At 46.2% G+C, this 25,459-nt stretch overlaps 1 protein-coding gene across 3 annotated transcripts; it reads left to right on the top strand.

Annotated features, from left to right (window-relative positions):
* Window positions 1–1,742: 1,742 nt before the first annotated feature.
* LOC133381529 (zinc finger protein 420-like) lies at window positions 1,743–20,311 on the top strand. 3 transcript variants are annotated; one of them, XM_061620724.1, is made up of 9 exons: window positions 1,743–1,894; window positions 4,927–5,424; window positions 5,621–5,747; window positions 6,960–7,042; window positions 10,610–10,894; window positions 11,078–11,204; window positions 11,553–11,635; window positions 11,877–12,003; window positions 14,611–20,311. In XM_061620724.1, the coding sequence occupies exons 2-9, from the start codon at window positions 5,011–5,013 to the stop codon at window positions 16,626–16,628; spliced, it is 3,264 nt and encodes a 1,087-aa protein (XP_061476708.1). In that variant the 5' UTR covers window positions 1,743–1,894; window positions 4,927–5,010; the 3' UTR covers window positions 16,629–20,311. The 3 variants fall into 3 exon arrangements, with proteins under 3 accessions (XP_061476708.1, XP_061476709.1, XP_061476710.1); XM_061620725.1 differs by lacking the exon at window positions 1,743–1,894 and adding an exon at window positions 2,091–2,166; XM_061620726.1 differs by lacking the exon at window positions 1,743–1,894 and adding an exon at window positions 3,139–3,211.
* The last annotated feature ends 5,148 nt before the right edge of the window (window positions 20,312–25,459 follow it).

Below are 25,459 nucleotides of genomic sequence, written 5' to 3'. Positions count from 1 at the left end.
ACTGCAGCACTTGTTGGTAGAGGAACAGAATCCTTCTCTTTGCCCAGAAAGGTCTTTGACCTCCTCTCTGTGCCTGGGATATTCACTGCGATCCAAGTGGCCACGACCAGTCCTGGAGATTTCTGCTGATTGCAAGGGCCCCTGGCATTGTTTATGGACATGGCAACTGATGATTAATAAAGAAAAAAAGATTTTGAGACGGATGTTTTTCTAGGAGTCATCATCGAACTTTATTTTATGTTAAACCCTCCAATGTTCAGTTTGGTGGAATAGGGGGAGAGGAGGTTTGGGACCCCCTTGGATATCAGTGAAGATGTGCCAGCAAAGAGTGGTGGAAGAGCGAGGTGGATATTCTCACCTAAGTGTTTCTAACCTGCAGATCTCTTTAACAAATGCTTCATTTATTTATTATTATTTATTATTTTATTATTTCAATTTATATACCGCCCTTAGCAGAATAGCTCTCAGGGCGGTGAACAAACAAGATAAAATACAATATATCACAAAAACATGTACAAACAAACAACAGAAAGCACAACAAAAACGAAATACAACACAAATTAAGAAGGATACATGTTAAAAGTAGAAAGATTAAGAAAATTAAAAGATTAAAATGCCTGGGAGCATAAAAAGGTCTTTACCTGGCGCCGGAAAGATAGAAGTGTAGGTGCCAGGCGTACCTCTTTGGGGAGGCTGTTCCACAACTCAGGGGCCACCACAGAAAAGGCCCTAGATCTAGTAACCACCCTCCGGGCTTCCCGATGAGCTGGTACCCGGAGGAGGGCCTTAGATTCTGAATGAAGTGAACAGGTAGGTTCATAGCGAGAGAGGCGTTCCACAAGGTATTGAGGTCCCACGCCGTGTAAGGCTTTATAGGTCAAAACCAGCACCTTGAATCTCACCCGGAAGCAAATAGGGAGCCAGTGCAGATGCGCCAGAATAGGTGTTATATGCGAAGACCGACTGGTCCTCGTCAATAGTCTGGCAGCTGCGTTCTGCACCAGCTGAAGCTTCCAAACTGTCTTCAAGGGCAGCCCTACGTAGAGCGCATTACAGTAATCCAATCTTGAAGTTACCAGAGCATGAACAACGGAGGCGAGGTCGTCCCTGTCCAGATAGCCCTGAAAGGGCTGAAAAGCACAAAAAAGCATATTACAATACTGAATACAAATGAACGATAACAATAAAGCTTTGCTCCACATGGTGCGTGAGCCCTAGAAAGGGAGCAAAGATGTTTTTACAGGAAAAAATAAAATGTATAAAATTGTGTATAAAATGCACAAAACTAGGAAGAAAAGGCCATTCTAATACTCTGTAGCTGCTTTTGTGTGCCTCTCCACAGATGTACACCCCAGAGAGGCTGGAGGCTTACTGGGGGGGAGGGTCAGAAGAATGTCCTGCAGTGGAGACTGTGGAGTCTCCATCTGCAAGTTAAGTAACCTCACGAGACCAATGGCACTTTTTCACAAGGGTGGACTAAATATGAGCCAACAGGGTGATGCAGCTGCAGAAAAGGCAAATGCTATTTTAGGCTGCATTAACATAAGTGTAGTCACCAAATCACGTGCAGGGGGTTGGGCTCGATGGCCTTAGAGGCCTCTTCCAACTCTACTGTTTTATTATTGTAACGAGGTGCATTCACGATGGACCAGAGAAAGGAAAGAGGCGTGCGGCCGTCTACTTCCGGTTCCCATTTGAACGCTACCGTCTGTAGGGGAGAAGCCCCCCAGGCAAGCCGGGGGTGGGGGGCTTCTCCCCCTCCAAACCTCTCCCCCCCGTCGTGAGGTGAAGGGATGGGATGTCCTGCTTCTTGGGGAGAAGAAAACAAAGCAAGAGCAGAAATGGGCCCTTCGCTACCAGTTTACTTCCATTTTCATCAGGAGGAGAAAACGAGGTCAGAGCCCCCAAAAGCTCCCGTCTGCGTGTGCAATGCACGTTTCCTCCCAGATAGACGCGAAGAGAGGGGATTCTGCAGCGTGGCCTGCAAGGGTTAAAGTGAAGTCACTCCGATTCCTAGCGAGGAAGGGAAATTGGGGAAGGAGGGAGGGGTGTCCTCCAGAGCAAACGCCCCTCCCACCCAACTTCCTTCCTGGCTGGCTCTTCCTTGGGAGGAAAACGGCTTCTGTCTCTCCCAAGCGCTGCATCGGGGGCGCCTTCTGGGATCTGGTGAGCCCCCTCCCCAGTTGGTGCATTTGGGTGAAGGGGGCGCAGGAGAGGCTGCAAAGGAGGAAGTGCAAGGAGGGTGTTTAGGGGACCCCGGGGGAGGAGATGCCCGGATTCCAACGCCAGGAAGGGCGAGGAGGGTCGCTAGACGATTTGGGGGGGACTCATTGGGCCTTGAACCCCATTTTACCCAGAGGGAGGCGGCTTGCGCAGCAGATTTATCCGAAATCCCCCCCTTAACATTAGGGAGCGGAGCGGCTTTTTCCCCTCTTGTCTGCCAACCAGGAGACCCCCTTGGTGCCTGCAGCCCGAATCATCCGTTGGCCTTCGATTCGAATTAGTGCCTCCCCCAATTAATCAGGCACTGGTGTTCTCAAGCGTCCCCAGGAAGATGTACGAGATTCGGTTTTAAGCAAAGGCAGGAGACGCCGATCCAAAGGAAACAATAATGTCCACGTTAAATATGCACGTTGACGTTTAGTTGCATTTTCTTGTTGTTTTTTTATTCTGTGAAATTCACATTGTAATACAATAATATGAAATGGAAATGGGCTGCCTTCAAGTCGATTCTGACTTATGGCGACCCTATGAATTGGTTTTTCATGGTAAGCGGTATTCAGAGGGGGTTTACCATTGCCTTCCTCTGAGGCTGAGAGGCAGTGACTGGTCCAAGGTCACCCAGTGAGCTTCATGGCTGTGTGGGGATTCGGACCCTGGTCTCCCAGGTCGTAGTCTGACACCTTAATGCCCATTAAGTGAAGCAAAATAAGACAATTTGAATCCCCTCTGAGCACTCTCCCAGAGCCATTCCCTGGACGCGACCCTGCAGGTAGGAATGGAACCGCTGTTGCACAGTGGCCTGTATATCCATCCCGCAGAGCCGGTCCAGCAGGATACCGTATCCAATGGTATTAAAAGCCACCGATATACCAAGTAAGAGAAGCAGACTCACACTTCTCTCTCTTTCCCGATAAAGGGCACCCTTAACGGCAACCAAGGCTGATTCATTCCCAAGCCCAGGCCTGAACCCAAATTGAAATGGATCTAGGTAATCTGAGAATACATGTAGTTGCTCTGCCATGAACGAGTGTTTCAACCACCTTAGCCAAAAATGGAGTGCCAGCAATGGCCTCTCCCAGGCCCGGTGCCAGGCATGCCGTGCACCAGCGCACACCCGCCTGCCTCACCCGCCCTTTCCCTTGAAGTGAATGCTGGCTTTACTGTGCGTGCATGCTTGCCATCAACCAAGATGGTGGCAGGGGCACCAGCTCCTTAGGGAAGCCTTGGTTGCCATCTTGGTTGATGGCAGGCATGTGCCTGCAGCGCAGCCAGCATTTATTTCAAGGAAAACATAGGTGGGGCGCACAGGTGGGCGTTGCAGGCCTGCGCAGTAGTAGGGGCAGTGCCTGGGAGCTCCCTCTCTATGATCTGTGGCAGGGTCAGGACCTGATGCTGCTGCAGATCGCAGAAGCAACCGCTACTCATCCTCCATAAGGAGGGGCCCTTTAGGGGCCCTCAGCCAGGGCCCGACCTGGCCGCCCTCTGGCACCGACCCTGGTCTCTCCTCCAGCAAATTCAAATGTAGACTGCCTTTGAACCTGGAGAAGGAAAAGTGTCAGTCAATGGATATTTAGCCAGGATTGTCCTATGGAGCCTCCAAGTTCAGAGGCAGTCTACCTCTGAATAAGCTGAAGTTGTGGAGGCTACCAAAAAAAGGCTTTTGATGTCAAATCCTTTAAAAGGGTGTGCAAGCCACTGTTCAACACCAAATGACATCATGGGTGAGAAGCCAGTTTTCTTCTACATTTACTGCTCCCTTTTCAGTTTCACTGGGGCGGATCCTAAGTTCCAGCATTACAGAAGTTATGAAAAGCTATGAGTGCCATGTGAACAGTTGCACAAAACAATGCTTGGAAAAATCCCAAAATGCAAACTGGTGAAGTCCACTAGATGTTATTGGACTACAACTCCCATCAGCCTTAACTAGCGGCCATGCTGGCTGGCATTGATGGGAGGTGTAGTCTTGTAATATGGAGGGGGCAAAGCTTCTCTGCCCATTTTGAAAACTTGGATCAGCGCCACGTAATCCTTTGCATGTTTCTTCAGAATTAATTCCTGCTGTGTTCAACGTGGGGGTTGCTCAACAGTAGAGACAATGCTGCTTCCCACAGTCCCCCGAGCCCAGTTGCTACAAGCCCAAAATAATTCCTTAGGAATCACTAAGGTGGGAGTGAGCTCAACGTCTTACACTTCTAGAACATGCAAGAGTCAGGCCAGGTTAAGACTGGTGGAAGCCCTGGGGCTGCATTTATTTGGATGGTAGGGAAACAGACGTAGCTCTTTATAGGACGTAGATGCACTTTGTGGAACCTTATGTTTAGACCACATTCACACCATGCATTTATTCTACTGCTAAACAGTCATTACTTCCCCCAAAGAATCCCAGAAAGTGTAGTTTGTTAAAGGAGCTAGGAGATGTTAGGAGACTCCTATTTCTCTCACAGAGATCAAATTCCCAGAGTCTCCTAACAACTGTCACAAACTACACTTTCCAGGATTCTTTGGGGGAAGCCATGACTGTTTAAAGTGGAATAAAAGTATGAATGTGGCCATAATGTGTTCCTTTTGGGGTGATGTGGGGGTCCTGTCTTCAGGATTGCACCAACCCCCCCATCACCTTAATCTGGCCTTGTTCCTCAGGGGAAATCTTCCTGTCCTGACAGTGTAATCATTCAGTCACCGGGGAATGTCTTGCCTTTTCAGAGTTGGTAGCACCTCCCGTGCGGACAGAAGAGGGAGGGAGTCTCTTGGGCCCGGTTGGAGCCTTCCTTGGAAGACAGATCGAGGATGAAGGAGGAAGACTCACCTGGCCCTGAAGCAGGAGGCGGCTCTTATATCACCCAGGCAGGGAGCAGTGGGGAGTTCTGGGAAAGGGACCGAAAGGTTCCAGGCGAGGAGGAGGCCCTCAGCTCAGATGCGCAGCGCCAGCGTTTCAGGCATTTCCACTACCAAGAAGCCAAAGGGCCCCGAGAGATTTGCAGCCAACTTCACCGTCTTTGCTGTCAGTGGCTGAAGCCAGAGTGCCACACGAAGAATGAGATCTTGGACCTGGTGATCCTGGAGCAATTCCTGGCCCTCCTTCCACCAGAGGTGGAGAACTGGGTGAGGGAATGTGGAGCGGAGACCAGTTCCCAGGCTGTGGCCCTGGCCGAAGGTTTCCTCCTGAGCCGGGCAGAGGACAAGATGCAGGCAGAGCAGCAGGTGAGAGAGGTGCATCCTGGTCCTTTCAAGGGGCTCAGAATTGGAGGGAGGGGATCCTAACATTCTCTACAATTATCAAACCTTTTCTGAAAATCATCCATGGATTTCCACAGTCCCCAACGCCTTGTGCGTCTATCATGTTTCTTTCTGTCCTTGTCCTTATACACTGCCCTGAATATCCTTATTGTTGTTTCAGGTCAAGCTTCAGTTGACAGAAGCGGCCATTGATTTCTCTGTAACAGGAAAGGCTTCATTGGACGCAAGAGAGAGTCTGCTGCAAAGGGGGAGCGTTCAGGAGAGTTATGGATGTGCCACCTCATTGGGTAAAGGTTAACTCCATCTCTATCCATAGATATGCAAGAAATTCATGGGATCCTTCTGGTTTTCCTGAATCTTGGAGGAAAGATGCTTTTCCCAATTCTAAAATGATGTGTTTTAAGGACTTGAGGACTTTAAAACCAGTATTTGGATTTCTGGCCAAGAGGCCAAATGGGGAGAATTGTATCTGTATACAACTCAAGTAGGCAATGTGTAGGAACATCCAAAATATAAAAACATGATTTTGTTGTTGTTGATCAACCTTTATTAATTTTACACTATTATTAAACATAATCAAACATCATCAAAACATCATATAAAAATCATGCAACATTTGTTATTGTTATGTGCCTTCAAGTCGATTACGACTTATGGCGACCCTATGAATCAGCTACCTCAGGGAGCATCTGTCATGAACCACCCTGTTCAGATCTTGTAAGTTCAGGTCTGTGGCTTCCTTTATGGAATCAATCCATCTCTTGTTTGGCCTTCCTCTTTTTCTACTCCCTGCTGTTTTTCCCAGCATTATTGTCTTTTCTAGTGAATCATGTCTTCTCATGATGTGTCCAAAATATGATAACCTCAGTTTCATCATTTTAGCTTCTAGCGATAGTTCTTGTTAATTAGTTCTCACAAGCAATTATTTGTCTTTTTTGCGGTCTATGGTACTGGCTTTTCCGCTTTTTTAACTGTCAGACTTTCACATCCATACATAGAGATTGGGAATACCATGGTCTGAATGATCCTGACTTTAGTGTTCACTGAGACATCTTTGCAGTTGAGGACCTTTTCTAGTTCTCTCATAGCTGCCCTCCTCAGTCCTAGCCTTCTTCTGATTTCTTGACTATTGTCTCCATTTTGATTAGTGACTGTGTCGAGGTATTGATAATCCTTGACAAGTTCAATGTCCTCGTTGTCAACTTCAAAGTTACATAAATCTGCTGTTGTCTTTACTTTAGACTTCTTGACGTTCAGCTGCAATCCTGCTTTTGTGCTTTCCTCTTTAACAAAGTAAAATACTCAAATTTTTAAGATATATTAGTTGGTATTACAGCACATTTATGGCATTTAACTTTTCAAGCCAGGATTTTTCCATTTACAAATAGATAAGATGAATGAGGTATTTTGCAAATGTCAGCAGGAATTTAGATGTGCATCACTTAATTTCTGAGACAAATGAGCCCCACTGGCTTCTGACCGTCTTTTGTCTCTCACAGGTGGTGGACTGGTGCCGGCAAGGCCGCCTCAGCTGTCTCTTCTTCATGGTGGAGAGGAAGCAGCTAATGTGAATCTGAACCAGGTAGGGTGACTGATCAGTGGGGAGAGAGGTTGGGGGGCAGCCTGGGTGCCTCCATCCTCTGCTCATCTCCCTGGACCTGAACAAATTTCTCTTTGCTTCTGTCAAAGCTGCCCACAAGGGAGGTTGTGAATGCCGCTCGAGAAGTTTTCATTTCTGTACGATGACAGTCCTCTTTCCTTGATGACTCTTCTTGATTTGGGTAGCCAATAAGAACATAAAAACATAAGAAGAGCCTGCTGGATCAGGCCAGTGGCCCATCTAGTCCAGCATCCTGTTCTCACAGTGGCCAACCAGGTGCCTGGGGGAAGCCCGCAAACAGGACCCAAGTGCAAGAACACTCTCCCCTCCTGAGGCTTCCGGCAACTGGTTTTCAGAAGCATGCTGCCTCTGACTAGGGTGGCAGAGCACAGCCATCATGGCTAGTAGCCATTGATAGCCCTGTCCTCCATGAATTTGTCTAATCTTCTTTTAAAGCCATCCAAGCTGGTGGCCATTACTGCATCTTGTGGGAGCAAATTCCATAGTTTAACTATGCGCTGAGTAAAGAAGTACTTCCTTTTGTCTGCCATGAATCTTCCAACATTCAGCTTCTTTGAATGTCCACGAGTTCTAGCATTATGAGAGAGGGAGAAGAACTTTTCTCTATCCACTTTCTCAATGCCATGCATAATTTTATACATTCTATCATATCTCCTCTGACCCGCCTTTTCTCCAAACTAAAAAGCCCCAAATGCTGCAACCTTTCCTTGTAAGGGAGTCGCTCCATCCCCCTGATCATTCTGGTTGCCCTCCTCTGAACCTTTTCCAACTCTATAATATCCTTTTTGAGATGAGGCGACCAGAACTGTACACAGTATTCCAAATGTAGCCGCACCATAGATTTATACAACGGCATGATGATATCGGCTGTTTTATTTTCAATACCTTTCCTAATTATTGCTAGCATGGAATTTGCCTTTTTCACAGCTGCTGCACGCTGGGTCGACATTTTCATCGTGCTGTCCACTACAACCCCGAGGTCTCTCTCCTGGTCGGTCACCGCCAGTTCAGACCCCATGAGCGTATATGTGAAATTAAGATTTTTTGCTCCAATATGCATAATTTTACACTTGTTTATATTGAATTGCATTTGCCATTTTTCCGCCCATTCACTCAGTTTGGAGAGGTCTTTTTGGAGCTCTTCGCAATCCCTTTTTGTTTTAACAACCCTGAACAATTTAGTGTCGTCAGCAAACTTGGCCACTTCACTGCTCACTCCTAATTCTAGGTCATTAATGAACAAGTTGAAAAGTACAGGTCCCAATACCGATCCTTGAGGGACTCCACTTTCTACAGCCCTCCATTGGGAGAACTGTCCGTTTATTCCTACTCTCTGCTTTCTGCTTCTTAACCAATTCCTTATCCACAAGAGGACCTCTCCTCTTATTCCATGACTGCGAAGCTTCCTCAGAAGCCTTTGGTGAGGTACCTTGTCAAACGCTTTTTGAAAGTCTAAGTACACTATGTCCACTGGATCACCTCTATCTATATGCTTGTTGACACTCTCAAAGAATTCTAATAGGTTACTGAGACAGAACTTTCCCTTGCAGAAGCCATGCTGGCTCTGCTTCAGCAAGGCTTGTTCTTCTATGTGCTTAGTTAATCTAGCTTTAATCATACTTTCTACCAGTTTTCCAGGGACAGAAGTTAAGCTAACTGGCCTGTAATTTCCGGGATCCCCTCTGGATCCCTTTTTGAAGATTGGCGTTACATTTGCCACTTTCCAGTCCTCAGGCACGGAGGAGGACCCGAGGGACAAGTTACATATTTTAGTTAGCAGATCAGCAATTTCACCTTTGAGTTCTTTGAGAACTCTCGGGTGGATGCCATCCGGGCCCGGTGATTTGTCAGTTTTTATATTGTCCATTAAGCCTAGAACTTCCTCTCTCGTTACCACTATTTGTCTCAGTTCCTCAGAATCCCTTCCTGCAAATGTTAGTTCAGGTTCAGGGATCTGCCCTATATCTTCCACTGTGAAGACAGATGCAAAGAATTCATTTAGCTTCTCTGCAATCTCCTTATCGTTCTTTAGTACACCTTTGACTCCCTTATCATCCAAGGGTCCAATTGTCTCCCTAGATGGTCTCCTGCTTTGAATGTATTTATAGAATTTTTTATTGTTGGTTTTTATGTTCTTAGCAATGTGCTCCTCAAATTCTTTTTTAGCATCCCTTATTGTCTTCTTGCATTTCTTTTGCCAGAGTTTGTGTTCTTTTTTATTTTCTTCATTCGGACAAGACTTCCATTTTCTGAAGGAAGACTTTTTGCCTCTAAGAGCTTCCTTGACTTTGCTCGTTAACCATGCTGGCATCTTCTTGGCCTGGCGGTACCTTTTCTGATCTGCGGTATGCACTCCAGTTGAGCTTCTAATAGAGTGTTTTTAAACAACTTACAAGCATTTTCGAGTGATGTGACCCTCTGGACTTTGTTTTTCAGCTTTCTTTTTACCAATCCCCTCATTTTTGTGAAGTTTCCTCTTTTGAAGTCAAATGTGACCGTGTTGGATTTTCTTGGCAATTGGCCAGTTACATGTATGTTTAATTTAATAGCACTGTGGTCACTGCTCCCAATCGGTTCAACAACACTTACATCTCGCACCAGGTCCCGGTCCCCACTGAGGATTAAGTCCAGGGTTGCCGTCCCTCTGGTCGGTTCCATGACCAACTGATCTAGGGAATAGTCATTTAGAATATCTAGAAACTTTGCTTCTTTGTCATGACTGGAACACATATGCAGCCAGTCTATGTCCGGGTAGTTGAAGTCACACATTACTACCACCTTTCCTAGTTTGGATGCTTCCTCAATTTCATATCTCATCTCAAGGTCTCCCTGAGCATTTTGATCAGGGGGACGATAGATCGTTCCCAGTATTAAGTCCCTCCTGGGGCACGGTATCACCACCCACAACGATTCTGTGGAGGAGTCTGCCTCTTTTGGGGTTTCGAGCTTGCTGGATTCAATGCCTTCTTTCACGTATAGAGCGACTCCGCCACCAATACGTCCTTCCCTGTCCTTCCGATATAGTTTATATCCAGGGATAACCGTATCCCACTGGTTTTCTCCATTCCACCAGGTCTCCGTTATGCTCACTATATCAATGCTCTCCTCTAAGACCAAGCACTCCAGTTCTCCCATCTTGGTTCGGAGGCTCCTAGCATTAGCGTACAGGCACTTGTAAGCAGTGTCTCTCTTCAAGTGTCTTTGGCACTTGTGGTTAGGCCTGTGGTAATTTTGCTCTTCTGAATTTATATCCTGTGCCCCTGCTCTCACAATGCCTACTTCTAGGCCTACCCCTTTTAAAATTTCATCATTTCTTTGGTTTTTATCCCAGGGGGGAGGTTTATTCCGAACCGGACCTTTCTCAGCTCCTGTCGGGTTTCCCCCCTCAGTCAGTTTAAAAGCTGCTCTGCTACCTTTTTAATTTTAAGTGCCAGCAGTCTGGTTCCATTCTGGTTCAGTGGAGCCCGTCCCTTTACGTTATCATCTTTACGTTATCTATCAAGGGGCAAATATATCCTTCTCTCTCAGGGTCCAGGGTCCTTTGAGAAGGTCGCTGTGTATCTCACAGAGGAGGGCCCTCAAGAGGTTTGCAACCGATTCTACCACTTTTGCCATCAGTGGCTGAAGCCAGAGCGACACACAAAGAACCAGATCCTGGACCTGGTGATCCTGGAGCAGTTCCTGGCTGTCCTTCCACCGGAGATGGAGAACTGGGTGAGGGAATGTGGAGCAGAGACCAGTTCCCAGGCAGTGGCCCTGGCAGAAGGTTTCCTCCTGAGCCGGGAAGAGGAGAAAAAGCAAGCAGAGCAGCAGGTGAGAGAGAACCTTATCCTGGCATTTCCAAGGGGTTTAGAGTGTGAGGGACTCTCTCTACAATTGTCAAACCTTTTCTGGAAATCACTGATGGAGGAATCTCCCAAACTCACCAAGGCCTTTTCCCTCTATTACGCCTTTTCTAATCTTTCTCCCCATTCACTGTTTTCATTGTCGCTTCAGGTAAAGGATTTGTTTACAGAAGTGGCCACTGATTCCCTCGAGTCACAGAAGGCTCAGCTGGATGCGAAGGACAGCCTGCTGCGAAGGGGGAACATTCAAGGGAGTGACAGACTTGCCAACTTTTTGGGTAAATGTTAACTTGACCGCCCTCCGTTGATTACGCATGAGATTCGTGGCATCGCTTTATGTTATCTTGAAATGGCGGGGCGGGGGGAGATGTTTCTCTTCAGCCTTTTCCACAGTTCAATAACAAACATAATTTCAGTACTCAAGGCCTTAAACCACAACGTGGATTTCCGGTTAAGAGTCCAAGCGGGGAGAATTGTGTTTTCACACACCTGAAACATACATTGTGTAGGAACATCCAGATTATATTTGATGAATAAAAAAAAATTAATATCAACATAGACATGTAACACTTAACCTCTGAGACGAGCATATGCTATTACCTTCCCGCCATCTTTGTCTCTCACAGGGGACAAGATTAGGCTGAGAAAACCAATTTGGCCATTTCCTCTTCACGACGGAGGGGGAGCAGCTGCTGTGAATCCGAATCAGGTATGGGGGGAAGGAACAGTCTGAGGAGAGAGGCTGGGGACAACCTGGGTTCCTTTGTCTTCTACACACTTCCCTGGGCCTGAACAAATTTCCTGCTTTCTTTTTGCTTACGTCAAAGCTGACAGCTCGGGAAGCTATGAATGTTATTTGAGAAGGTTTAATTTCTACAGGATAGTATCTGCTTTACTGTCCCAGTAGAGTCTAGCGGAAATACCTAAGCAAATATTTCCTTTCCTCTCAGGGTCGTGTGTCATTTGAGGAGGTGGCTGTGTATTTCACAGAGGAGGAGTGGGCTCTCCTAGATCCTGGCCAGAGGGCGCTGCACAGGGAAGTCATGGAGGAGAATTGTCGGATTGTCGCCTCCCTCGGTAAGGCTCCCTGTCTGCGTAGTTGACAAGAATATCATTTAAACCTTTTTTTAAAAAAAAACAAACGTATTTTAAAACAATATGTTTTTTAACCTTTTTCTGTTAAGATGTCTTCAAAGCTTTTTTTAAAAAAAATGTTTTTAAAGTTGTTTTGTTTTAATATATTTTAAAGTTTGTTCTTATGATGTTTTACAGTGTTTTTAGTGCTTTTGTTCGCCGCCCTGAGCTCCTGCTGGGGTTCAGAGGAGGGCAACAAAGATGATCAGGGGACTAGAAACAAAGCCCTATGAGGAGAGGTTGAAAGAACTGGGCATGTTTAGCCTGGGGAAGAGAAGACTGAGGGGAGATATGATAGCACTCTTCACGTACATGAAAGGTTGCCACATAGAGGAGGGCGGGATCTCTTCTCGATCATCCCAGAGTGCAGGACACAGAATAATGGGCTCAAGTTGCAGGAAGCCACATTTCAACTGGACATCAGGAAAAACTTCCTAACTGTTAGAGCCATAAGGCAATGGAACCAATGACTTAGAGAGGTAGTGGGCTCTCCGACACTGGAGGCATTCAAGAGGCAGCTGGACAGCCATCTGTGGGGAATGCTTTGATGTGGATTCCTGCATTGAGCAGGGGGTTGGACTCGATGGCAGGCCCTTTCCAACTGTACTATTCTATGATTTTATGATATAAATCAAATAATAAATAAATAAATTTAGAAAATTCCATGCTAGGGATCATTAGGAATGCTGAGCCTGAAACTGATTTTAGTTCCTCTCCCTTTTTGAATGAGTGAATGAATTTATTCATACGGTCAGAGACCAATACAAAGACATCAAAAGTACAGTATACAGTATTAATATAACCAATACAATATAACCTCTCCCTTTTTTTTTTTAGTTTTACCTCTTTAGTCCCCTTTTAATATCACTCCCCTAGGTTGCTTAATTGTATTTTACATATTTTTATCTATATTAATGTTTTTTCTGGGGAGGGGGGGTTGTGTGTGATTTTGATTGTGAGCCGCCCTGAGTGCCCTATTTTAGGGTGGAAGGGCTGGATAGAAATGTTTTAAATAAATAGCTGATTCATAGGGTTGCCATAAGTCATAATCAACTTGAAGGCACAACAACAACAAATGTTGAAGATAAAACTGCCACTACCATAATGCCGTTATACAAATCTTTGGTGCGGCCACATTTGGAATATTTTGTACAGTTCTGGGTGTCTCACCTCAAAAAGGATATTGTAGAGTTGGAAAAGGCTCAGAAAAGGGCAACCAGAATGATCAAAGGGATGGAGTGACTCCCCTATGAGGAAAGGTTGCAGCATTTTGGGGCTTTTTAGTTTAGAGAAAAGGCAAGTCAGAGGCGACATGATAGAAGTGTATAAAATTATGCATGGCACTGAGAAAGTGGATGGAGAAAAGGTTTTCTCTCTCTATCATAACACTAGAACTCGTGGACATCCAATGAAGCTGAATGCTGGAAGGTTCAGGACAGACTAAAGAAAGTCCTTCTTCACACAGCACTCCCACTAGAGGTAGTGATGGCCACCAACTTGGCTGGCTTTAAAAGAGGATCAGACAAATTCATGGAGGAAAAGGCTCTCAGTAGCTACAAGCCATGATGGTTGTGCTCTGCCGCCGACATAGTCAGATGCAGTATGCTTCTGAAAATAGTTGCTAGTAGCTGCAGGAAGGGAAAGTGCTCTGGCACTCAGGTCCTGCTCGCGGGGTTCCATGGGCACCTGGTTGGCCGCTGTGTGAACAGGATGCTGGACGAGATCGGCCACTGGCCTGACCCAGCAGGCTCTTCTTATGTTCTCATTAGTGCACATTTCCTGTATTTTAGCATCTCAAACCTCTTCAGTCTAGCAGGATTTCTCTAATTTTATTGATTAAAACATTTATGTCTTGCTTTTCCATTTAAAAAAAAAATCCACAAGGGGGCAAAATTTAAAACCACAACGTAATGTAAACAATTGAACAGTCAGGACCAGGAAACCTCAAGAGCTTCAACAAATGCAAATGCAGAATGGAGCCATCCTAGAATCCCAGAAGCCTGACAGAATAGCCCTGTTGTCCCATTTGCCCATTTAACCCAGTATTGCCTGCTCTGACTGGCAGTGTCTGATGCCCTGCACTTGCAAGGGCTTCTTTACGGAACTTTTAACTGGAGAATTCAGGGACTGAACTGAGATCTTTTGCATGCCAGTGTCATGTTCTGCCACTGAATGATGGAGCCTCTCCTCATCTTCATCATATTCTATCCTGCCTTTGCTCCACACCGCTCATAAGAGACTGCACAGGGTTGTTCTGTTGTTTATCTGCACCACAACCCTGTGAGGTAGGCTAGTCTTAAGAGAGTCGTTACCCAAGACCACTCAATGAGCTTCATGTCTGTGCTGGGAGCTCAACTTTGGTTTCCTGGGACCCACTCTAACCGTCTATAAAACCCTGGCCATTAGTTACAGTGTAAATAGAGGCAGATAAATGGATGCTAAGATATACCTCACAGCTAAGGCTTTCCAGATCTTCCATGATCACAAGCATATTGTGTGTTTGTTCAGTGATTTGAGGCTCTTAACAGTTTCCTCTCTTCTTTGCAACAGGTCATGAATGGGAAACCAAGAATCAGAGAAAACTGCATGATGTATTTCCAGAAAGAGAAACATATATCAAGAGAGAAGTAGAAGAGAAGACCCATATTTCTCAGGGCAGTGATTACCATCAAATCCTGATACAAGAAAAAATGCAAAAAGGAAAAGAAAGAAACACATGCTGTGTATGCTGGAGAAGTTTCCAATCCAAAACAACACTTAAAAGTCATTACATAATCCACACAGGAGAGAAACCATACAAATGTCTGGAGTGCGGAAAGAGCTTCTCTCAGAAGAGAAATCTCACTAATCATCAGAGAATTCACACAGGGGAGAAACCATTTAAATGCTTGGAATGTGGAAAGACCTTTAACAGAAACGCAAACCTCACTATTCATCAAAGAATTCACACAGGAGAGAAGCCATTTAAATGCTTGGATTGTGGGAAGAGCTTCAGTCGGAAGACACATCTAAATACTCATCAAAGAATTCACGCAGGGGACCAACCCTATAAATGTTTGGGATGTGGAAAGGCCTTTAATAAAAGCAGAAGCCTCACTAGTCATGAAAAAATTCACACAGGGGAGAAATCATATAAATGTTTGGAGTGCGGAAAGAGCTTCTATTGGAAGATGCAACTCACTTATCACCAAAGAATTCACAGAAGGGAAACACCACATAAATGCTTGGAGTGTGGAAAGACCTTTTTTCGTAAGACACATCTCACTACTCATCGGAAAATTCACATAGGGGAGAAACCATATAAATGTTTGGAGTGTGGAAAGAGCTTCTATTTGAAGATCTATCTCACTTTTCATGAAAGAATTCACACAAGCAAAACACCACATATATGCTTGGAGTGTGGAAAGAGCTTTTGTCAAAATTCTGTCCTTATGACCCATAAAAGGATCCATACAGGGGAGAAACCATATAAATGCTTGGAGTGTGGAAAGAGCTTTTCTCAGAAGACAAATCTTTCTAGTCATCACAGAATTCACACAGGGGAGAAACCATTTAAATGCTTGGAATGTGGAAAGAGCTTCAGTCGGAAGACACATTTAACTACTCATCAAAGAATTCACACAGGGGAGAAACCATATAAATGCATGGAATGTGGAAAGACCTTTAATAGAAGCAGAAGCCTCACGACTCATCAAATGAAGCATACAGGGGAGAAACCATACAAATGTTTGGAGTGTGGAAAGAGCTTCTATTGGAAGGTGCATCTCACTTACCATCAAAGAATTCACACGATGGAAACACTATATAAATGCTTGGAATGTGGAAAGAGGTTTTGTCAAAATTCTGATCTTATTACCCATAAAAGGATCCATTCAGGAGAGAAACCATATAAATGCTTAGAATGTGGAAAAAGCTTCTGTCAGAAGATAAATCTCGCTAACCATCAAAGAATTCACACAGGAGAGAAACCATTTAAATGCTTTGAATGTGGAAAGACCTTCAACAGAAGCACAAACCTCACTACTCATCAAAGAATTCACACAGGGGAGAAACCATTTAAATGCTTGGAATGTGGAAAGGCCTTTAATAGAAGCAGGAGCCTCACTACTCATCAAAGGATCCATACAGGAGAGAAACCACATAAATGTTTGGAGTGTGGAAAGACCTTTCGTCAGGATTCTGCCCTTATTACTCATCAAAGGATTCATACAGGGAAGAAACCATATATATGCTTTGAGTGTGGAAAGAGCTTCTGTCAGAAGACACAGCTTTCTAGTCATCAAAGAACTCATACAGGAGAAAAACCACATAAATGCTTGGAATGTGGAAAGAGTTTCAGTCAGAAGGCACAGCTTTCTACTCATCAAAGAATTCACACAGGGGAAAAACCATTTAAATGCTTGGAGTGTGGAAAGAGCTTCACGCAAAAGATTACTCTCACTTCCCATCAAAGAATTCACACAGGGGAGAAACCGCTTAGATGCTTGGAGTGTGGAAAGAGCTTTCGACACAATTCTGATTTTATTACTCATCAAAGGTTCCATACAGGGGAGAAACCATTTAAATGATTGAAATGCGGAAAGAGCTTCTGTCAGAAGACAATACTTGGTAATCATGAAAGAATTTACACAAGGGGGGAAACCGCAAAATGTTTGGAACGTGGAAAGCCCTTTAATAAAAGCACAAGCTTCACTCTTCACCAAAGACATTGCACAGGAGAGAAACTACATAAATGCTTGGAGTGTGAAAAGAGGTTCAATAACAAGAGTTATCTCACTTCTTGTCAAAGAATTCACACAGGAGAGAAACTAGAGAAGTGGTCGGATTAACTTAACTCCTATTTCAGATTGGAGCTGAGATGATGGGGAATGGGGCATGACCTGGGCAGAATTTCAAGGGCCAGATGGAGATAAATATAAATACAGACTAAATCCATTGTAGAATCCCAGAATGGAGCAGTCTGCTGTAGCAATTTGACCATCTGTTAGTAGCAGGTGTAGTCGTCTGGTGTCCTGGGGGATCTTAGAGCCCTTACTTTTGTCGGGTGCCAGGTCCCAGCTGGTTCCCTATGTCTCCAGTGTCCTACCAGCCAACCAGCATGAAAGAGCAATGTGTTGGCCACTGTGAAGAGTCCCAATAAGTGTCAATTCCACGCAAGCTATGATGAATTCCTACTTTAAAAAGCCAAAACTAATTTTGGAGTGTGAAAATTCCATAATTGCTGAAGAGACAGTGAGTCCGGATGATAGCATCCCATCTACATCGTTATTCAGTTTGCTAGCAGTGGGAGATAAAACGTGTAGACATTGAATTCAGTGATTGCAGCAATATCTCTTGACAGTGAGAAAGGACAGTCAAGTGGTGACAGCGATGGAGAAGCAGAAAGCAATAGTCAAGCCTAGCCAGATTATTCTACAGTCTTGAAAATGAAATGAACTGCCTTCAAGTCGATGCCAACTTATGGTGACTCTACAAATAGGGTTATCATGGTAAGCGGTATTCAGAGGGGGTTTTACATTGCCTTCCTCTGAGGCTGAGAGGCAGTGACTGGCCCAAGATCACCCAGTGAGCTTCATGGTTGTGTGGTGATTCGAACCCTGGTCTCCCAGGTTGTAGCCCAACATGCTAACCACTACACCACACTGGTTCTGTATCTACAATCTTATCAGGTTGTCTTAATTTTAGAAGGTTGTATAGTCTTAGAAAGCAGCGTGGCTGTGACTATCATGAAGGGATCCTGCACTTCTGAATTTGCGACTACACTACTGGGTAGTAGTAGTTTACAAATGTGTAAACCAGAATTTGAAGCCATCAAAGCAGTGAACAAGGTCAAATAAAATAGAAAAAAAATACAAATGGTAAAAACAATTAAAGCCATTTCTGCAAAGTCTAAAAACACTGAAAGCATTCCTAAAGGTATACAGTCAATCTTTCATAAGTGACTGGGTCACACCTCAGGGAAAGCCTTCTAAAACAAAAACATCTTCAATAGCCACCTAAACATTATGATCCCAGACACCTATCTAATTTTGGCAGGTGAGTCACTCAAGAAAGCCGGAGCTGCAATGCTAAGGCTTGTGTCCGACGTAGCACTAAGCCCATTGGTCCATTAGTACAAGGATTTGCGCTTGCACAACGGAACTTCCCCCTTGTACACCCCCTAAATCTGCTCTGGGGGTTTCTCTAGCCAGAGCAGATTTGGGCAGTGTGTGCTTGTGGGAATCTTTTTGGCTCCATGGGCCAGATCAGGATCATCCTCGTGGGCCCTATTTCACGGGTGGGCAGGACCACCTATCTGACAATCACGCAAGATATCATTATGACATCAAAATGAATGACATTTGTAGTTCCCCTCTATTCAGCACTGGTTAGGCCCCATCTTGAGTACTGCGTCCAGTTCTGGTCTCCACACTTCAAGAAGGACGCGGACAAACTGGAACAGGTTTGGAGGAGGGCAACAAGGATGATCAGGGGACTGGAAACAAAGCCCTATGAGGAGAGACTGAAAGAACTGGGCATGTTTAGCCTGGAGAAGAGAAGACTGAGGGGAGATATGATAATGATCTTCAAGTACATGAAAGGTTGCCACACACAGGAGGGCCGGGATCTCTTCTCGATCATCCCAGAGTGTAGGACACTGAATAATGGGCTCAAGTTGCAGTAAGCCAGATTTCGACTGAACATCGGGAAAAACTTCCTGTTAGAGCCATACGACAATGGAACCAATTACCTAAAGAGGTAGTGGGCTCTCCGACACTGGAGGCATTCAAGAGGCAGCTGGACAGCCATCTGTCGGGAATGCTTTGATTTGGATTCCTGAATTGAGCAGGGGGTTGGACTTGATAGCCTTACAGGCCCCTTCCAACACTACTATTCTATGATTCTATGACAGGTGGATTGTTCTGCCCACCTGTCAAAATCCATTTTATGGGGTTCCCTAGTGCCTCCCCATGCCCAACTGAGGTAGTCTAGCCTGACAGAGAGAGAGATTACCCATGGCCACCCATTGAGCTTCATGTCTGAGCTGAGAGCTGAACTCGGGTCTCTAGGCATTCAATCCAATGTTTGGCTTGGTAGCTACAGTTCCTACCCCCTTTAATTTTCAGGTTAAATTGTTAAAGGGCTGGGAACGTAGAAACCTTTTCACTAGTCTGGAGGAATTTTTAGGAGCATGCAATTTAAGACTAAGGTATAAAATCGTAGAATAGTAGAGTTGGAAGGGGCCTGTAAGGCCATCAAGTCCAACCCCAGGAATATACATACTTTGTTGGTGGATGTTTGGTTAATTACTTTCATGTGCCAGTCTCACATTGTTTTCCGCTTATACACTGCTGTCTGATATTTCATTTTGGCATCCTATTTCAGCAGTTGCTGCGTTTGTACATTTTCTTCTTTGTAATTATCACCACAAGCTCACTGGAGAGAAATTTAACAACCTTCTTGGGGGTGGGGAGGGTCCCTGTGTAATGATCATGCAAATCCATGCAAATCCGTTGCTGATTCACTATTTCTATGTTTTACCTTCTCCCCCCCCCCAACCTATGATGATGGCTCCTTCCCCCTCCACCTGCATCCGGTCTTTTTTAGTGGCACTTGTGACACTTTTCTCTAAATTCCAAATGTGCTTACAGATCCCGAAGGTTTGGAGACCTCCTGTCGTAAATATTCCCAGCCTGCAAAACGGACTGGAATATTTTGATTCTCTGCCTGTTCCTTCGGAGAGATAATGTTCTACAGTTTTGTGGCCCAACAACCTCCCTCAGCAGAGCCAGGACTGGACATGTGGTCTGAGGCAGAGGAGGAAATGGAGCTTCCCCTCCCTGGTGCAGAGTATCCCCAGGCCAGACAAAATAACTTGGCGCCGCACCTAAGGCAGAAAATCCCACAAGTGCCTCTTCTCTCTCCTTGGGAGTTAAAAAAAATGCAATTATAATAAGTGACATGACCAAACATTTGCTGCCCCTCCAAATCAGCTGCCATTTGCCCAATGGTAGGGCTGGCCCTGTCCACCTGGCTTCTCCCCCAAGGGCCAGCAGCCGTTCCATCAGGCCATTGTGACTATTGGGCTTCTCCTTCGGGTCAGGTTTTTGCTCCTCTGTCATTGTTTCCATTCTAGCTGATTGTCATGTGAACCCCGTAGCTAAGATTTGATGCTTCCATTTGCATTTTTCCTCTTCCCTCCACAATCCCTTTTCTTTTTGTGCCATGTCTTTTAGATTGGCAAAAGTGGTGCGTGAGCACTAATAAGGAGAGACATTATTAAAGAAAAAAAAAACATACAGAAAAGCTGTAGAAAAGTGTCTTGTCTCCCAGCCCTGCACATCAACAGTAGGTGAGGCTCGAGGTGCTTCAAGGGACACCTGACTAATCTGTCTACTCATCTCCATCTGTTTCTGCTGCTTTTGTGGATTTCTCCCTTCAGGGCCAAAATGGATATTGGAGGCTCCTCAGGAGAGAGACCTGTCCTGTAGCATTGCTGGCACTTCTGTGTGCCAAAGCAACTCTGCTTCCTTTGCACCGGAGAGGCTGGAGGTTTATTGGAAGGGGGTTGCAGGAAGGTCCTGCAACGGAGACTGGAGTTTGGGCTCCGCTTTGCATTTGGACCTTCAGGGAGAAGATTCCGAAAGAGGGTCTGGGGTGGGTTCTCCCCTCTTCTCCCCCCCCCAATGCTTTCATTCCTCCCACCCCCAGTCCTTTCCCAGTGTTAACCCTTTGCTCTCTCCATCTGCAAGTCACCAGACCAAGGGCACTTTTTTAGAAGGGTGGACTAGGGAGGTAAAAGAGGCACAGAGGAAGGAAAGAGGTGTGCACCCGGGACTTCAGGTTCCCATTTGAAGTAGGACAGGAGCATCCTATGCAAGCTGGGAGTTGGGGGGCTGCTCCAGCTCCACGCCTCTTTGGTCCCCCCGTCCTGAGTCTTGCGAACCTGAACTGACCCTGAGTCTAAGGCCCCCTGGGGCTCTTGATCCTTGGATCTGCTTTGACCTTGACTCATTTGCCATGAGCAGAAGCATTTCCATGGCACGTTCATTACTCAGTTGAGAGGAATCCCAGCTGGGTAGGTGACGGGATGTCCTTCTTGGGAAGGGGGAAGCCAGACCAACAAACCATGCCACGCTCATCAGGGGAGGGAAACCATGTCAGAGTCCCCCCCCAAACTCCCTTCTGTGTATGCAATCTGCCTCTGATTGCAGAGAGACTCCTGCTTGGAGAGACATGGGCCGGGATGTAATCATCCAGGGTATGGGTGTGTGGGTCATAGACCTCTTCCTTTTTTGGGAGCAGGGTCCATATGTCTCCAGCATCCTGTGAGCTGATCAGCCTGTAAGGGGAGTGTGTTAGCTACTGAGAAGAGTCTTCTCACATGCTTGTCCTTTCCTGCTGATTGGAGCCAGAGTGCAAGGAGGCAAGTCAGCCACTGAGAAGATACTTCTCAGAAGCTAACACTCCCCTGTCATGCTGATTGGCTCCTTGGGACATCTGTTGTGGTGGGAGAAGGCATTAACAAGGATCTCATTCTCAACTCAGCAGCAAAAAAAGGGGGTCGAGGAAGGGGCATAGCTGTGACTATGATGAAGCGACCCTGCACTTGAATTTGCCACTGGAGGTGGAGGGAGGTGATCCTGCTTTTTGTGGCCTTCTAAGGGTTAAAGTGACCTCATCACTCCTAGAGAGGGAGGGAATTTGGGGAGTCCTCCAGGGTTAGGGCCAAGAGGAGTCTTGGGGGTGCATCAGATAAATCGCAAGGCAGGAAAGCGTGGGTGCAAGGGGAGTCCCAGGGGGGCAGCCAGTAAAGTGAAACAAGAAGGGGGGCAGAGCTTCTGATCAGGAAGGTGGTGGGTCCTGTGGATCGGGCACTTGCCGCCCCACTCCCAGTACCAACCTGGGTCTTCCGGTGCATTTCTGTGGGAGCCCAGCTTGGAGGAAGAGGCTGTTCAGACCTCCGAAAGTGGGTGCAAAACTGCTGGAAATGGAGGGGTGGGTGAAGCTCTTCTGCAAGGGCTGCCTTTGGTAGTTCCTTCCAGGGGATCGGGTGAGCTCCCCGTTGCGCTGTGGGGTGGAGGTCCAGGGGAGGATGATTGGGAAAGGTGGGGACCAGCCAGTAAAATGGGGAGAGAAGGGGGCCAGGTGGTGGGTTCTCCAACACGGCAGCCATTCAAGAGGCACCTCATGGGTCTGCTTTAATGTGGATTCCATTGAGCAGGGGGCTGGACTGGATGGCCTTAGAGGACCCTTCCAATTCTAGGAGGAGGGTTAGGAGACCCCTGGGGGGAGATGCCCAGATTTCAATGCCAGGCAGGGAAAGGGAGGTCATTAGATTTGGGATGGCGGGACGTATTGAGACCTGAACCCCATTTCATCCCATCGGGAGGCAGCCTGTGTGGCAGATAATGCCGGGCTGCCCCACGACACCCACATCAGGGATCGGAGCCTCTTTATTTCCCTCCTTCAGGCTAAACCAGGAGGCCCCTTTGATAAGGCAGGAGAGACAAGGCCTTTTTAAGGTAACAGTTGTGCGACCAAATGGACACCCAGTGCTAGCCGGTGGACACACATAAAATCTAATCGATGAACCAAGAACACAATTCAGATTGGAAGCCGCCGAAACATCGACCAGAGGTATGAAATTTTAGTGGAATTGAATAGGAACAGTAGGACATAGGGTCACATCACACAATAATTTTTAGTCTTAGGACTCTTACAAACCACGTTTTTCGGGGGGGGGGACACAACAAAATCCCTTTTTGCAGGCTAGTAAGGATTTTGCTGAGCTAGTAACTTGTGTAAATGCATTTGCAAGGCTGTTTATTCACCGCCTTTTTAAAGTCTGAACCACTTTCGCCTCAATCCAAATGTCAGGGTTTCCATGTGCAAGCCATTTCAATGACAAAATGGGCACAATTTCTTTAAGAATGCCTCTCGGGAGAGGGGGTGTAGAGGATTTAAAGTAGATCTGCAATGCTGTGGAAAGAGGTAAGTTTTTACCTGGTGCCAAAAATATCTTATTGATGGCACTAGGCAGATCTCACTGGGGGAAGGGGTGTAGTTGTGTAGGATTTTGGGGAGGTCTTAGACCCTTTTTGTGGAGCAGGGTGCCTCTGTCTCCAGCATCCTACAAGCCAATCAGCACGAATGGGGAGTGTGTTAGTCCTTGAGAAGAGTCTTCTAACATGCTTCCTTGTCCTTTCCTGTTGATGGGAGCAAATCAGAGCAAAAGGAGGTGAGTCAAACACTGAGAAGACTGCTCAGTGCTAACACTCTCCTCTTTTGTTGTTATTTATTTATTTATTAAACTTGTGTACTGCCCCATAGCCAAAGATCTCTGGGCAGTTTACAATAACTAAAAACAAATACAATTTAAAATACATCTGTTATGTTGTGTGGTGTTTAGCTCTGAAGGACTGAGGCCTTAGTCCTGGATTGTTCCAACAATTCCCCCCTTTCAGCGCTATTAGACGTCCTGCATCTAATAGATAGCTGCCTCATCCTCCACTGGCCATTGTGCCTCGTACATCAGGCTAAAAGTCATATCCTGTAAAGCCAGCTGTTACCGTGAGGGGCTTTTTGAGACAGGCCGAGGTACATTGCGCACAACAGGCAGAGAATGTGGATAACAGGTTAGGCAAACATTGGATACAACAGCAAACAGCTAGGGCACATAACCCAAACATGATGTAAGTCACTATCTTGTGCCAGCACACAATTTAAAAATTTAAAACAATATAGAACACATGCTAAAATGCCTGGGAGAAGAGGAAAGCCTTAACCTGGCGCCGAAAAGATACCAGTGTTGGCGGCAGGTGCACCTCGTCAGAGAGATCATTCCATAATTTGGGGGCCACCACTGAGAAGGCCCTCTCCCTTGTTGCCATTCTCTGAGCTTCCCTCAGAGTAGGCACCCGGAGGAGGGCCTTTGATCTTGAACGTAGTGTATGGGTGCGTTGGTATCGGGAGAGGCGTTCCATCAGGTATTGTGGTCCCAAGCAGTGTAAGGCTTTATAGGTCAATACCAGCACCTTGAATCAAGCTCGGAAACATAAAGGCAGCCAGTGCAAGCGGGCTAGAATCGGTTTTATATGTTCAGACCGTCTGGTCCCTGTTACCAATCTGGCCGCTGCATTTTGCACAAGCTGCAGTTTCCAAACCATCTTCAAAGGCAGCCCCACATAGAGTTCATTGCAGTAATCTAATTTAGAGGTTACCAGAGCATGGACAACTGAAGCCAGGTTATCCCTGTCCAGATAGGGACGTAGTTGGGCCACCAACCGAAGTTGGTAGAAGGCACTCTGTGCCACTGAGGCTACCTGAGTCTCAAGTGACAGATGATTCTAGGAGAACCCCCAAGCTATGAACCTGCTCCTTCAGGGGGAGTGCAACCCCATCCAGGACAGGTTGGACATCCACCATCCGGTCAGAAGAACCACCCACTAGCAGCATCTCAGTCTTGTCTGGATTGAGCCTCAGTTTATTAGCCCTCATCCAGCCCATTGTTGCAGCCAGGCACCGGTTCAGCACATTGACAGCCTCACCTGAAGAAGATGAAAAGGAGAAATAGAGCTGTGTGTCATCAGTGTACTGATGGCAACGCACTCCAAAGCTCCAGATGACCACACCCAACGGTTTCATGTAGATGTTGAACAGCATGGGGGACAGAACTGACCCCTGCGGAACCCCATACTGGAGAGTCCAGGGTGCCGAGCAATGTTCCCCAAGCACCACCTTCTGGAGGCGACCCACCAAGTAGGAGCAAAACCACCGCCATGCAGTCCCTCCCACTCCCAACTCAGCCAGTCTCCCCAGAAGGATACCATCGTTGATGGTATCGAAAGCCTGTGAGAGATCAAGGAGAATCAACAGAGTCACACTCCCTCTGTCTCTCTCCCGACAGAGGTCATCATACAGGGCGACCAAGGCTGTTTCCGTGCCAAAACCAGGCCTGAAACCCGACTGAAATGGATCCAGATATTCGGTCTCATCCAAGAGTGTCTGGAGCTGGCCCGCAACCACTCGTTCAAGGACCTTGCCCTTGGCTCCGAGGCATTAACAAGGATCTCATTATCAACCCCACAGCAAAAAAAAAAAAGGTGGGTGGGGGCATGGCTGTGATTAAAATGTAGGGACCCTGCTCTTCTGAAGTTGCCACTACCCTACTGCTGGGGAGCGCCTTCACAAATGGAGAGCCACAACTAAAAAGGCCCTTTTCCTTCTCATCACTCACCGCTCCTACATGCGATCCCTGGAGTGGAGGCTTGGGAATCATCAGATAGTGAACAACTGCCAGTTAATCAACGGGATGTGAAATGAGATGGTGGATTTCCTCACTTAACTGTTTCTGCATTAAGAATCTCTGTAGCTTAATAATTCATTTATTTTTGAGAAAAATGTAAAAAAATCCCAC

The sequence above is a fragment of the Rhineura floridana genome, chromosome 3, assembly GCF_030035675.1.
Source record: "Rhineura floridana isolate rRhiFlo1 chromosome 3, rRhiFlo1.hap2, whole genome shotgun sequence".
NCBI classification, from domain to species: domain Eukaryota; kingdom Metazoa; phylum Chordata; class Lepidosauria; order Squamata; family Rhineuridae; genus Rhineura; species Rhineura floridana.
Note: the sequence above shows the minus strand (reverse complement) of the source record. Positions and strands in the feature narration are given on the sequence as shown.